We start from the raw sequence: 16,371 nt of genomic DNA, 5'->3' as shown, positions 1-16,371 counted from the left end.
ATTACCATTTATTAATCAATGGACAAAATAGTTGCATCCAATTCACTTATTTCTACTGGGGGGAAAGTTAATCCATATTTCCTCACATCTTCTGATTTGTTTGCAGTATGTATGTCAAAACATACAGTGAAATACGGGCAGCGTAGTGGTTAGTGTAACATTGTACAGTGTCGTTGTCTGTAAGGAGTCTGCACGTTCTCCCAGTGACTGCGTGGTGGGCTTCCGGTTCCTCCTGACTTCCAAAGAAGTACGGGTTAGCGGGTTAATTGGTTGCATAGGTGTAATTGAGCAGCGCTGGTTCATTGGGTCAGAAGGGCCTGTTACTGAGCTGCGCCTCTTAAAAAAAAATTTAGGAAGTAAAATTGTTGTATGCACTGACAACCAACACAATCAGGGATGTGTTAGGGGCAGCCTACAAGTGTTGTCACGCATTCCAGTGTCAGTATAGCATGCCCACAGTGATCCACAGAACAACACTAACAAACCAGGACAGGTCAACAACAGCAAGATAAGCCCTTTTCCCATATCTCCCAGCCAGTCAGGCCTGCATCCCCAAGACAGACTGGCATGGTCCTCTGACCCCCGTGACGCAGGTCCTTCACGTGTCCTCCTCGGTCCTTGTCCTTTAGCCTTCTCCCTCCAGACACGCTGTGCACTGGACTTCAAAGTTTGGCTTTACCCTCCGGACTTTGCTGGATTTGACATTTGGGCCTTGGCTTCCGTATCCACATGGACTTCCTACCCTGGTGACTTGGGTGGGTGGTGGGGGGGATCACAGGCCATATAACTTCAACCCACACCTCGGACTCACCACCCACATGGACTTCCAACCTGGAAATGGTCTCCAGCCTGGGGATTGCTGGGTTCCTCAGTGCCTGTTACATGACTTCCAGGATTGTTGATGTTTGATTGTGGAGCGCTTCGACCTGGGCTTAAACTCGTGCCGAGACTGTACATTTAATACCCCTAATTTCCAACTGGCCCTCTTCTCTGTCCTTAAATCTTAACCTGACTTTTAACTCTGCTCTCTGTCCCCAAAACCGTCCCTACAAACCTACAGAAACTGTCTGAGCCATGACAGTGAAGGATATGGCAGTAATGCTGTTCCTACGCACCTGCTGTCTCTGTACACTGTAGCTTGCATTACCCTCCATTAGAGTGTGGCATGCGGGGCAAGTGAGTACGGTTTGCAGAGCGAAGCAGTCTGCTTGAAGGGGGAAAGGAGTAGCAGAAGGCTTCTTAGCAAGAAACCACATCTACCAACAATTCATGAAGGACAATGCATAGGATTTATGATTCAGTAAGAACACTTTCACTGATATCAAGTCCTGGTTATACTCCAGCCTGAAAGTTGGCAGGGATCCACTTTATGAATGACTGTTCCAAATATAGGGCTTGTTCCATGCTGGAGTTGGAGATAATGATAGTCTTCTACATACTAATGTATTAGAGATCTGATAGATGCTCTTTATTCAAAGAGAGCTGACCATGTTTCATTTTCTGTGGAGATAGTATATAGTTTGATGAAGATGTGGTCTTACACATTTTGCAGCATATCAATCTGTCACTTTAGAGACGCCACTCATAATCTCAAGGATGCTGTGCAGATGTTGTGTTTATACATTCGTGTTTCAAGAAACATTTCCCCAAAGTGCCAGGCAAAAGAGGTTGAGCAGGATGCTGCCTGGTTTAGAGGGTGTGTGCTATCGCGAGAGGCTGGATAAACTTGGGATGTTTTCTGTGGCACATCATAGGCTGAGGGGAGGTCTGATAGAGGTTCACAAAATTATGAGAGGCACAGATAGATTGGACAGAGATCATCTGTTGAAATGTCTAATAACAGAGGGCATGCATTGAAGGTGAGTGGGGGTGGGTTCAAGGGGGACATGAGGCCTAAGTTTTTTACTCAGAGAGTGGCAGATGCCTGGAATGAGCTTCCTGATATGGTGCTAGAGGCAAACACATGAGAGGATTTGAAGAGATGTTTAGACAGGCTCATAGATGTAAAGAAGATAGAGGGAAAGGGACATGGTGCAGGTAGGATGGATTAGTGTTTGGGTGTTTTTGGTTTGCGTTTTAGTTGGTTTGGCACAACATTGTGGGCTGAATGGCCTACTGTACTCTTCTATGTTCTATGATGTACTGTAATCAGGGGGCGATCTGGGAAAGAGATAAACTTTGGTCATCGGCTTCCTCAACACTTTGTTCAGGAAAAGCTTAAGGTTCTTATACCATACTTGTCACGTATCTGTCAGTGATATTGTAATAAATTATGCCATGTCCATTATTATTGTTACTGTGAAAAATACCCTCCAGAAAATGTGTTGTCTTCAAAATCAGAGATGCCAGTGGCTTCTCATGTTGTCTTCTGTGGCTTTTCTGCTGAGCTAACTGGTTTGTAATATGGTTGTGAAAACAATTCTGATTCTCAAGTTTATACTTCTGTGTTTTTAGAAACACTTCAAGGTGTCAGACACATTTAACCCTTGCATCAAAGAAAAAGTTAAACAAAACCTATAATCATACTGTCTTGCAAATTCTTTCCAGAGCAAACCCACCAGATAGACTTTGTCAGCAATATTTCATCAACATCAACATTAAAATTATACTCAGGAGCCATCAGCCAATAATTTTATTACTTTGCAAAGGTCTCAATTGAATTATTGAAATAGTAGCTTACTGAATACAATAGACAATAGACAATAGACAATAGGTGCAGAAGTAGACCGTTCGGACCCTCGAGTCTGCACCGCCATTCTGAGATCATGGCTGATCATTCACTATCAATACCCAGTCCCTGCCTTGTCCCCATATCCCTTGATTCCCCTATCCATCAGATATCTATCTAGCTCCTTCTTGAAAGCATCCAGAGAATTGGCCTCCACCGTCTTCCGAGGCAGTGCATTCCACACCTCCACAACTCTCTGGGAGAAGAAGCTCTTCCTCAACTCTGTTTTAAATAACTGACCTCTTATTCTCAATCCATGCCCTCTGGTACTGGACTCTCCCAACATCTGGAACATATTTCCTGCCTCAATCCTATCAAATCCTTTAATTATCTTAAATGTTTCAATCAGATCCCCTCTCAATCTCCTCTATTCCAGTGTGTACAAGCCCAATCTCTCCAATCTCTCTGCGTAAGACAGCCCTGCCATCCCAGGAATCAACCTAGTGAATCTACGCTGCACTTCCTCAATTGCCAGAATGTCCTTCCTTAAACCTGGAGACCGAAACTGTACACAATATTCCAGGTGTGGTCTCACCAGGGCCCTGTACAAATGCAAAAGGACATCCTTGCTCTTGTACTCAATTCCCCTTGTAATAAAGGCCAACATTCCATTTGCCCTCTTCACTGCCTGTTGCACTTGCTCATTCACCTTCATTGACTGATGAACTAGGACTCCTAGGTCTCTTTGCATTTCTCCCTTACCTAACTCTACACCGTTCAGACAATACTCTGCCCTCTTGTTCCTGCTTCCAAAGTGGATAACTTCACATTTATTCACATTGAATGACATCTGCCAAGTATCTGCCCACTCACCCAGCCTATCCAAGTCTCCCTGTATTCTCCTAACGTCCTCTTCGCATGTCACACTGCCACCCAGTTTAGTATCGTCAGCAAACTTGCTGATATAGTTTTCAATGCCCTCATCTAAATCGTTGACATAAATCGTAAAGAGCTGTTGTCCCAATACAGAGCCCTATGGTACCCCACTAGTCACCTCCAGCCAGTCCGAGAAACACCCATTCACTGCTACCCTTTGCTTTCTATCTGCCAACCAGTTTTCTATCCATGTTGAAACCCGCCCCCAATGCCATGAGCTCTGATTTTACTCACCAATCTATGTGGCACCTTATCGAATGCCTTCTGAAAATCTAGGTACACTACATCCACTGGCTTACCCTCGTCTAACATCCTTGTTACACCCTCAAAAAACTCCAACAGATTAGTCAAGCATGATTTGCCCTTGGTAAATCCATGCTGGCTCGGCCTAATCCTATTACTGCCATCAAGATATGCCACTATTTCATCCTTAATAATGGACTCAAGCATCTTCCCCACGACTGATGTTAGGCTAACAGGGCGATAGTTCTCCGTTTTCTCCTTCCCTCCCTTCTTGAAAAGTGGGATAACATTAGCCACTCTCCAGTCATCAGGAACTGATCCTGAATCTAAGGAACATTGGAAAATGATTACCAATGCATCCGCAATTTCCTGAGCCACCTCTTTTAGAACCCTCGGATGCAGACCATCTGGACCCGGGATTTATTAGCCTTCAGTCCTATCAGTCTACTCATCACAGTTTCTTTCCTAATGTCAATCTGTTTCAATTCCTCTGATATCTTATGACCCTGGCCCATCCATACATCTGGGAGATTGCTTGTGTCCTCCCTGGTGAAGACAGATCTAAAGTACGCATTAAATTCTGTTGCCATTTCCCTGTTTCCAATAACAATTTCTCCCAATTCATTCTTCACGGGGCCAACATTGTTCTTAACTATCTTCTTTCTCTTCACATAGCTAAAAAAGCTTTTGCTATCCCCTTTTATATTCCTGGCTAGACTGAGCTCATACCTGATTTTTTCTCTCCATATTGCTTTTTTAGTTAAGATCTACTGTTCCTTAAAACTTTCCCAATCATCTGTATTCCCACTCATCTTAGCCCTGTCATACTTCTTTTTCTTTAATGCTATACAATCTCTGACTTCCTTTGTCAACCACTGTGGCCCCTTCCCCCTCTTTGAATCCTTCCTTCTCATTGGAATGAACTGCTTTTGCATCTTTTGTATTATCCCCCAAAATATCTGCCACTGCTGATCCACTGTCTTTCCTGCCAGGGCATCCGCCCATTTAACTTTGGCCAGCTCTTCCCTCATGGCTCCGTGGTCTCCTTTATTTAATTGCAACACTGACACCTCTGATCTGCCCTTATCCCTCTCAAATTGTAGATAAAAACTTATCATGTTATGATCACTACTTCCTAATGGCTCCTTTACTTCAAGATCACTTATCAATTCCTGTTCATTACACATCACCAAGTCCAAAATAGCCTCGTTCCTGGTTGGCTCAAGCACAAACTGTTCCAAAAATACATCCCTTAGACACTCCACAAACTCCCTATCCTGGGGTCCAGCACCTACCTGATTCTCCCAGTTCACCTGCATGTTGAAATCTCCCATAACGACTGCATTACCTTTAGCACATGCCAATGTTAACACCCGGAGTCCCTCCAGTACTTGCAACCTTTCAGTGATAATAAAACACATTTGTCACAATGCCTTTCAGCACTTCCCCTAGAAATGATGTTAGGCAAGTCAAAAGCTGAATATAGAATGAAAAACAGAAAACATGTACTCTTCAGGTCCGAGTACCATTTGTGGAGAAAGCAACAGAAGTAACAATATTTTTGCCAAGCTAGAGGAAAAAAGGAATGGAGGAGTAATAAGACAGAATGGCTAACTGTACTGTTCCAATGTTCTTAACTTTTTCTAATGTCTGGAAACCTTTATTTTTTGAGGATGGTTGCTTGTTTCACCTTGCTTAAAGTGTCCCATTTTAGCAAGGTGAAACCCTAACCCTTGGAACCAGTGCATCATTTATCAATTGATGTAATGACGTACTAAAGAGTAAAAGGTGTGTCAAAGACATCTCAAATTTGGCTGGAAAAAGCTCAATTTGCTTGTAATATATCATTTATAGAGCCCTTTCTGGAAGAGAACGGGGTTGAGTGTGTGCTCCCTGTTAGAATCTGTAATCCTAAATGTCTTCAAGATGCAGGAGTCCAGTCGAGACATGAACCTGGAAGCCCATGAGATACCATACCTAGAATGGAGTTAACAGTCTACTTGATATACAGATAGTACGATATTTTGGAATATCTCAGAAAATGTATATTAACCACTAATTTCCATTGTCTTAGGGTTAGGGGGCCCTAACCCTAACCCATTATCTTACAATATGAAAATTTAACAGAAATTATCCAACAAATATACTCTGCTCCTTAAAAATAGACCCGAGCAAAGGAAATAAGTATTTAGGTAGTGAAGCATGAGGCCTGTCTTCCAACTACTTCTTTAAATTTGCCATATCCTTGGGCTACATTCTCCCCCTGGTGTAACTTCAGCAGTAACTCATTAACTTACAATTAGCATTACGCTGACATAATGCTGATCAGAAACTTATCTTTCTGATTAATGCAACAATATTTATAAGTACAGTGCTGGTTTCAAAAGATTGTGTGTGCATTATCTGTGAGAAAATGATGAACACAATCCAATAATGGGAATTGGTCCTCATGTCACTACTGGTACTATTGAGGTCATTAACAAGGTAGTTCAACAGCTTACTCAGTGAGCTGAAGAAGTAGTAATCTGATCTGGTATGCACATAAATCTACAGTAAAATCAATGACACTGGTACAGCCTAGCATATGTGTTATCAAAGAATATAAGAGCTTGATTAATAAACCAACTGGATACTTCACTATCACAACGTTGGACAGGTTCCCAAATGTGACTGAACAAGTGGAACATTTCCAGTATGTCTGCTTCTGATAATGACGTCAGAAGATTTCATCTCAAATTATTTTAAAGGGGAAAAGGACATTTTTATTTTCTTAAACCTTTAAGACAGGAATTTTAAAGAGGGCTGAATCTTTCACCTTCAGTTATTATTACAGTAGGATATTAGTTCCAAATGTATTCATTTTAATTTACAGGTGTTTTCTTTAGCTCTCCCATGCTCCAATTTTAGTGTTTCAAGGACAAAGTGTTTCATGGTGTGGAATGTACTTTGATTATGACTTCACAGTCCTGATACAGGGTATTGACTAGAAATGTTGACTTCTACCTTTTGCCTCCATGGTTTCTGCTTGATATGTTCATTTCTTCCAGTATTCTGCTGTCTGTTTTCGTTCTTGATTCAAGCATCTTCTGACTAAAAGGAAGATTGACTGCATGTTGCAAAAGTAAACGTAGGAGTATGATGTGGCCAGTTACAGAAGGAATCTGCATTGTGATTGGTGCAATGTACTGAACACTGCTGTGTTATTTGTTTCCTTGACATCACACTAGATAAAAAGCACAATATTTATTACCAAGAAGAACTAAGATTTCAATTCAGATGAGCCTGTTAATTATTTTCCCATGTGTCTTGATTCATTTTCGATTTTGTCTCCTATCACCCAAATGTTTTGATTTATGGGAAGGATACACATTGTGATAGAGAGTCATTGATCAATACTGCATTTTGCCATGCACCGTTTGGATGATATAGTAGAAAATCAGTTGAAGATTTGTTCACTTTAGGTGTACTTTCATGTAGGCCTTGACCTCTGGCATTCAAATCCAAACTGAATCCTTTCACTGCTTTTTCAGTACACACCTGGTCTTCCCATCTTTTAAATATGGCCTCCCTTACCGTTTTTGAAGGTCACTCCTCTTGCTCTCCCTTATTGTCTGCCAGAGATTGCATGAAGTTGCAATCATGTTCTGGAGAACCTCTTCCACCTGCTGCAGCCACAATGCGTCTCCTCATTAATCAATGCAGGGAGGCTTTACGTAATGCAAGGTGGCTTGAACTTACATGTGTAACTCAAATGGCCACACTGTCCATATACTAAGGCAATTGGTAATGAAATTTGTGCAGGCAGGATGGTGGAATCATGATAATTAGCAGGATTTTTTTTGTATTTCTCTGTGTTCATTTCTATGAACACAGTAACTATATTTCTGTTACTACCTTCATTCTCGAGATTCAATGTTTTCCGTTCGTCTCTATTAAATAATCTCACACTTTTTCATGTAATCCTCTAATATACACTTCAAATTTGGTATCATTATCAAACAGTGTAACTGTAATGCCCTGGTTCGTTTTTTAAAATGTTATGCTGCTGCAAGCTGCTTGTTCAGATTACTGTTGAAGACAAGAGATAGGAGAATTGTGTGCCATCCAATTAGGATGGCCGGATTAAGGGGACGTTTCTCTGGTGAGGGACACTAAGGTTGGGCTTGGAGTTGGATGATGAAGTGATCATAGAATTTGACCCGGAATGGGGCCATGATTCCACAAAGTTCGGGGTAAACACCCTTTTTGCTGTATTTATTTATGATAAATATAGGTAGATTTCTCTTGCTAAATGTTCTTAACTTTCCAACTGATATGGCTATCTCAACCTAACAATCTTTTTGTTCAAAAGTCATCAGAATCTTTCAAAACTTCTGTGACATTTAATGAACACTAGATGTTGGCTGTAAAGGTTTTGTCTTTCCAGACTGCCACCCTGCCATCACTCATCAAATTGTTCCCAGCCGAGATTGTAGGATGGATTGTGGAGTGTTTCAAGATCAGAATTCCCCTGGTCTGTTATGCCCTGTGAACATTGGAAACTGGCGAGGCCTGTGGCACCTGCTCCAATGATGTAAACTTACTGAAGTTATCTGGTACTCTGTAGGCTCATCCCAGCTGTGAGGTACTGCTCCAGCTTTGCCCATAGATTAATTCCCTGTGCAACTGCTCCTCTTAACTGACTGAACAAACACAGGTACACCTTTAAAAGGATTAAAGTTCTAATATCATAGATTTTATTTGACAAAAGTAAACTCCATTCATGCAGTTTACCATCCCGGAAATTGCATGAATATAAATGTGTTCAGCTGCTACTCCATATCAGACAAATCCAAGAAAATAAAAGAAAGACATAGTGATGAAAATCTTAAGCCTCATCGCAGGCAAATTCATCTGCTCTTTTAGTAGCATGGTAAAGGTTGTTGCATGAAGTGGCAATGGACATATTAACCTTGGACCCACTGCAACATAATTTATTACATCAGAGCATCACTGTATGAGTATGACATCATGACAAAAGCTTGAGTCATCTTTATCGAGAATGTTCAGCAGATCCACACCAGAAATACCACAGGAATGGAAAAAATTCAGGATTGGGCATCTGATTTCCTGGTATTTCTGACCAAAGTCTTCTCGTCAAACATTCTTCACTTATCATACATTGGGTCTGAAATTACTATTACTCTGTACTGTAAATTAGCTTCTAAAAAGGTAACTCATTTCATTTGAGTGAATCATTGCTACACTTCCTGTTTTCCAAAGAAGGCTGCTGTACATATAGATCAAGGAATTGTAGGGCAAAAAAGGAAAATGTAATACCATTTTCTGCTTTTGTATTTCACCACTTGCGCCTGTCGGGAATACAAATTGAAATACAGCGGATGGAGAATTGGTCATGCATTGAAAAACCTGCCCGACTTTTCTCCACTGAATCAGAGACATGCTTTTTTATGGATTATCTGGTTGGAAATGCTCCAATTTGGGAAAGCTAAAGCAAAAAGTTTACTCTTTATTATTATTATTACTTTAAAACATGTTACAATAAACTTCAGAATCTGAGTTAATAAATAATTCTGCCAATCACATCAGTTGACTGCCCCAATACTGCAGCACAGTGTAGTTTCCTACTGAACAGCTGAGATCTGTTCAGCTTTTCAGGATCTTGTTTAACAAAAACAAAATGCTGTAAGCTGTGGTTGCTTGCGGTTTTCTAAGTGTATATACATAACTCCAAAATATAACTAAATAGTTTAAGGCAGAAATGCAACACGATTGATGATTGGAGTAGTTGGTGTACAAGGAGGCTAAAATATTCTTATTGGACAGGGCATTACTGATGCTAATTTACCTCCTGGTTAGCAGCAGATTATGTGACTTATCATGCAGTAATGTTTTGACAATGTTCTCAATGTTCTCAAACATTGTCAGTGCACTGTAAATGGCAGCCTAACTGAAGAGATAAGTAGCAGCTATCTTCCAACAACAGTAATCGCATTAATGTAACAGCATTAACATGGCAAATATCCCTGGGTGCTTTAGAAGGATTGTAATCAGGCATCCACTTAAGCACACCCAAATAAGAAAGCATTGGAGAAGACAAAACAGTAGATATCGTGTACTTAATATTTCAGTAATATTTGAGTAATCTTGTACTTATTGTATTAATCTTGTTTGATTAAGCATTCTTGTTCGTTTAGATAATTCATTATGGGTTGTATGTATAAATATGTGAATTACATATGTCGTCATATTACCATGTCAAAGTTATACTCACATTTCAGACCCCCGTACCTCCCTTTAAATTAGTTTGATGTTTTGAAGTTGCAAAACATAACATTGCTGATGAGGTATTTTTTAAATAAACCCAAGATGGTTATCTACCTGTTGAAGCACAGTGAGATTTTCTAACTAAAAAATCATCACAGTGAAGAAAGACGAGTGATAAACACATTCCATGCTGCCTGTCGAGCTTAAAAAAAAAGACAGTAAAAAGGGGATTTCAAGGATTCATAAAAAGTGAGTACTGGATGATAATAATTATAAACAATGTAGAAATGGCTGGTTACATTGGGAAAATTGACATGTTTGATTACATAAAAGATAACTGGAATATGTAAGCTAAGCTAACTGAACAATATTTGGCCATTTCATTTGCATATATTTCATTTCATTTTCAAATAAGTACCAATTTTGCATACAGTTTGCTTCAAAGTTTGACTGTTCTAACTAAAACAAAAGAAATGAGCTTAGCTGATATTGTAAAAGTAATGCAGGAACACTTACAACCAAACCACTGTTGATTGTTGAATGCTTTAGGTTTCGTAAGCAGAATCAAAATGAAGAGCAATCTAATTCAGCGTATGTAGCTGAATTGAAGAGATTGTCAGTAATGGGCTTAAAGATGCACTGAGAGATTGTTTACTTTGTTGAATTTTACAGGAAAATATTCAAAAATGGCTCCTAACTGAAGCACCTTACATTTAAACAGCAGTAGTAATTGCTGTGTTAACAGAAACTCTGGCGATGCAGATGAATTACAGTCAAAAATGAAAGTGAACATGAACAAAGTTGCAAAGTCTAAACAGAAATCGGCCTGGCCGAACAAATGATGTTACCCTTGTGACAGGGGCTCACATTCACAAATCAAATGTAGGTTTTAAGATGAAACTTGCAGAATATGCAACAAAGCAGGACAGAGTCAGAGCATATTGGTCAGACAAAATAAACAGACTGCTCAGGGAAGAGAAAAGGCTAAACACTCAAGTCAAAGAGCACTAATCTGCACGATGTTGTTGAAAAATATGATAATAATGAGTGACATAGGACTGCATACCTTTGAGATTTGTGAAAACTAGCAATAGACAAGCAATATAGCTTATATCAGAATGAAAGGCAAATTTAATAAAAATGGAATTGGACACTGGTTCAACCGTTTCAGTCAACCCACAAAATGAGTTTGAGAGGCATTTCAGATGTACTGAACTAAAGCCATCAGATAACTCCTCTGAAAATGACTTTCATGACAGTGAAATACAACAATCAACAAGCCACATTGAGCTTGTGTGTGGTGAAAACAGGAGGACCAGCATTGTGGGCCTGTGGTTGGAGATCCATTCACTATCACATAGCACACCCCCTACAACAAAATCAACTGAATGCGGATTACTGAATCCACCTCCATGCTGAACACCATGAACCGTTGCCCAACAGAGGGCACACAGGTGTTGGTGTCAACCTCTGTGCCTCTGGTTGGAAAGTATATTGGACCAAGGAAGGGCCATGCTGCTTAGAGGAATCATGATAGTGACATAATGGTCTAACTACAAAAGTTTTTGTAGGCAACACGTCTAAGAAAGCTTCTGATATGTTAATCAGGCAGTTACTTGTGAGGTGTGCCTTGATTTTAAGCTGGAAGAGAGTTCAATGAGCTCAGGAAAGTTGCAAGCATTCAGCATTTGTGAGTATAAAGAACCAGAATCTGGTGATGTAAACGGGTGTGAGTGGTGAGAGTTTTGCTGAAGTCGATAACCATCTGCTTCATCTTGTTGACACTGAGGATATGCCAAGAATAATGGAGACTAATGAATCCAACCTACAGCAAGGTTTATCCTTAACAATATTCAATTGTCTGAAGGAAAACTTTGCTCTGACGGTTGAGATGATGTGAGAGATGTGGATTTATTTTTAGTTCTAGCAGATAGAAATTATTAGCCAACAATTTTTGGCTCTGGGACCAAACATTGGGGAATGAGTACATATGTTTGGTGTTTATGGGAAATATTTGGGAAATATGTTTGGTGTTATCAACAATTTCTTCCTGTGTAACCTCTTCACAGTTTTGGAAATAGTTTTCTGCTTTAGGAATTCTGTTCCAGCAGAGTTACTGGTTTTGCATAGTACAGTCAACCCTCCTTATCCGTGGGGGATTGGTTCCAGGACCCCCCACAGATACCAAAATTCGCGGATGCTCAAGTCCCTTATTCAACCTCAGGTCAACCTTAGGACCCAGTGGAACTCCAGACCCTATTTAACCTGTCTCAGTGCAGTGAACATTAGGACCCGGCAGTGCAGCTCTGAATCCACAGTGTTTCTGTTCACGAAAATAATCACGATCACGATTGAAAATAAAGCAGAAATAATAAAGCGATCGGAAAGAGGTGAAACGGCATCGGTCATTTGGAAAAGTGTTAGGCTACGTCAGTCAACGATCGGAACAATTTTAAAGGATAAAGGGAGAAAGGCCCTGGCCTGATGAAGGCTACAACTATTACTAAGCAACGTAGTGGTTTAATTATTGGGTTTTGGGGTTTTGGGTTTTTGATCCTCCACATCAACCCGGCACGGTGGAGAGCGCACTCCATAGCAGCCTGTCCCGAGTCCTGAGAATTTCCATTCCCAAGCCCTGCACTGAAACATACATTCTTAAGCGTTTTATATGCATAGAAAGGTAAAATATATACAATATTCTAAGACAAATGTTTGACCAACTGACGCTAAATAATACCGGATACACCTGTTCCGACTTACTTAGTAAGAGAACTTACGATTTTTTTCGATCCTGATGCATGGTAACCCACGCACATCCTCCCGTATACTTTAAATCATCTCTAGATTACTTATATTACCTAATACAATGTAAATGCTATGTAAGCTAGTTGTTATACTGCTTGTTTAGGGAATAATGACAAGAAAAAAAGCCTGGACATGCTTGAACGACGAGTGCTGGAAGAGCACTTCCGGGTTTTCGCGATCTGCGGTTGGTTGAATTCGCGCATGCGGAATCCGCGGATAAGGAGGGCCGACTGTCCTGGCACTCAAGTAGCTGTCTGGTACTTGTAGAGTTATCTTGATTAATATAAAAATATACACAATTAATTTAAAAAATTTGTGGCCGTATCTGAAGGTGACAGTGACTCTGAAAAATATTTATAATGAAGATATTTCGACTACTGACCCCCATCATGCAGTGTCATTGATAATTACAAATCTTATTAACTTCTAAATTTGATGTTTCAAGTAAATTTAAAGTTTATACTGTGGCGGTCCACACACATGGGACTCGATCCGCCATCGGGAGCCACAGGCAGACGCGCAGATCGCTCGGGGCGGACCTTCTGGGGACGGTCTGACGTCACGTTCGCCCCACGGGTCGCAGGGATCCATGGGAGGGGAGATTTAAGTGTGCGATTTGGAGTTAGTAAACCCATTCCGAGTTCAGCTCTCTCTGCCTCCGTGTGATCCTTTCATAGTGCTTGGCGCCACTACATTACAGCTTTTATAAAAATGAAACCTCTTGACTTTCTATAATTTCAAGTATGGTATGGATGCAATTCTTGACCATAAATTATAGAGTTTTATATCATGTACAGTTGATATCAATTTAATTTACTTTTCCTGCTTTAGTATTTTCACCTATCTTGTACCTAGACTCTGGAATTCATGATCCTCTCCATCTCTCTCACAAAACTGTACTAGATTAGAACCCACATCTCTGTCTCTAACTTCTCAGACACTGCTCAAGAAAATCCTTGATTATTCCAATGTACTTTTGACTGCCTTTTTCTAGTCTTATCATTTGTGAGGTGAGGTGAGGTGAGGGTCTCCGCTGGTCAGAGTTGACCATCGATATTGTGTCCTAGCTGTCGAGATACACAAGCCTGGGCAGTACAATATGGAGAGCAAGCTGTTGCCCGTGTAGCAAGCTCCCCCTCTCCACGCAGCTGATGAGACCAAAGGAATGGCAGAGACCGATACAGTTTGGTACCAGCGAAGTCACGGGAGTTCCCAGTCAGTATTGAACTCAATGTAACTACCTTAAGGTCTCCAGCTCTGGATTTTTCCCTCAGGGTTTACTCCTGAAGCCTTCCTCATGAGTGGGTATAGCCGCAAGGCAGTGGAAGGTTTGAAATCAGTTTTCCTTCTCCTAAATGAGCTGCTGACCACAACTAATGAGCCTCATCTGCCCAAAGTGACTGGCCTTAAGGGGCCAGGAACCTGCCTTTGCCCCATTCTAAACACAAGGTTCTCCAAACTTTGTGGCTTGAGTCCTTACAGAGTCTGCTTCACCCATCATCGCATGCGTGCCGACTGGACTAGTTCCTGGTTAAGCAACAACTCAATGTTAAAATGTACATCTATGCTTTAAAATGTCTGCTGTTTCACCTCACTCTGCCTCTGTAGACTTGTTCAACAGAATACACATCTGAGACGTGTGTCCATTCCACTCTGAGCTCTTGACAATTGCTGATTTTAATTGCTCCAACTTCACCTACCAACTTCCTGAGCCCTGGAATTTTCTGAGCATGACATTTTCTCACTCTATCTGTTTAAGATGACTATCGAACTAAGCGTTCAGTCACCAACCCTATATATGTATCACCACTCACGTCTGCCCATGTGAGCAGCCCTTTATGTTTCACTACAGTGAAGGTGCTAACTCGAGCTGGTCTTGATACTTTGGATGAGTTGAAGCAAGGTGCTGATGGTTGGAATAACTGGCCACGATCTCGCATTGGGGTTAAATGCTGAGCACGGCCAGATGCATATAGACAGGAATTCCGGAAAGTGGTGGAGTTAATGGACAAGGTTTGCATCCTCTTTCTGGGTTCTCTTCAGACGGGCACTTTGATACCAAAACGAAAACCGTAGAGCATACACCTTTTGTGGTGCAAGATATCTTACTTGCCGTAGAGTCATACAGCAACAAGTCCTTTGGGCCAACTAGTCGATGACAAACTATTATTCTGATTAGTCCCATTGATCTGCACCCATAGCCATCTTACTAAGGTCAATAGTTTTGGTAGGGATAGAACAGGGACAGAGTTCCTCTTGACCTCACGTACCACCCCATGAGCCTCTGCATCCAATATTTCATTCTCCACAATTTATGCCATTTTCAACAGGATCCTTCAACCAAACAATTCTTTACTTCCCCTCCCCCCCAACTCCACTATCCACAGTGATCGCTCCCTCCATAATTCCCTTGTCCATCCATCCTTCCCCACTAATCTCCCACCTTGCACATATTCCTGCAAGAGACATAAATGCTACACCTGGCCATTTACCTCCTTCCTTACCTCCACTCAGGACCCTAAACAGTCCATCCAGGTGAGACAATACTTCACCTGGGACTCTATTAGGGTTGAATATTGTATCCTGTGCTCCTACATCCCCTTGTACATTGGTGAGATCCAAAGTAAATTGGAGGATTGCTTTGTTGTGCGCCTCTGCTCCATCTGCCAAAAGCAGAATTCCTGAACGGCCAACCATTTTAACTCTTATCCCCGTTCCCGTTCTGACATGTCACTCCAGGGCCTCTTCAGGGTAGAGGAGCAACACTTCATATTTCGTCTAGATAGCCTGCAACCTGATGGTATGAACATCGATTTCTCCTTTCAGTAATGTTTATATTCCCCCTTCCCTGTTCTTCTATTACCCACCCTGGCCTCTTACCTCTTCTCGTCACCTGCCTATCACCTTCCTCTGGTACCCCTCCTCCTTCCCTTTCTCCTCTCCTCTCCTATCAGACTCCTTCTCCATCCTTTTATCTTTCCCACCCACCTGCCTTTACCTATCACCTTCCAGCTATTCTCCTTCCCCACCCCCACATTTTTATTCTGGCATCTTCCCCCTTCCATTCCAGTCCTGAGGAAGGGTCTCGGCTGGAGCATTGACCGTTTACTCATTTTCATAGGTGCAGTCAGATGCCGCCTGGCGTGCTGAGTTCCTCCAGCATTTTGTGTGTGCTGCTTTGGATTTCGACTATCTGCAGAACCTCTGTGTTTACAGTAGATTCTGTACTATTGTGGAATTTATGACAAGTTACTGTTACCTTTTAAACAAACATGGCTGAACAGATACAATGGTAAAAGCTCTCAGCAGAGCATGCAGCATCCAGGGGAGAACACACAACATCAATGCTTCAGCTCAATAAACCTTTATCAGAACTGGAAAAAGTGAGAAAATGAATTTCTGTTAAGCTGTATGAAGGAGGTTGGATGAGAGAATGAGAGATTCTGTCTGCA

The 16,371-nt window shown here is 41.3% G+C and overlaps 1 protein-coding gene across 2 annotated transcripts in view; it reads right to left on the bottom strand.

Annotated features, from left to right (window-relative positions):
* Positions 1-16,371, bottom strand: part of LOC132381240 (adenosine receptor A1-like) — a 62,340-nt gene that overhangs the window by 12,288 nt on the left and 33,681 nt on the right. Inside the window, exon 1 of one of the 2 annotated variants that reach the window (XM_059950620.1) lies at positions 6,851-6,929. The exons of the other annotated variant lie outside the window; for it this stretch is intronic. Within the exon in view, the coding sequence (XP_059806603.1) occupies positions 6,851-6,885 (35 nt within the window). The 5' untranslated portion in view covers positions 6,886-6,929. Of the gene's footprint in view, positions 1-6,850; positions 6,930-16,371 lie in introns of those variants that run through there. 2 annotated transcript variants of the gene reach the window in all.

This window comes from Hypanus sabinus, chromosome 25, assembly GCF_030144855.1.
Source record: "Hypanus sabinus isolate sHypSab1 chromosome 25, sHypSab1.hap1, whole genome shotgun sequence".
NCBI lineage: Eukaryota > Metazoa > Chordata > Chondrichthyes > Myliobatiformes > Dasyatidae > Hypanus > Hypanus sabinus.
Note: the sequence above shows the minus strand (reverse complement) of the source record. Positions and strands in the feature narration are given on the sequence as shown.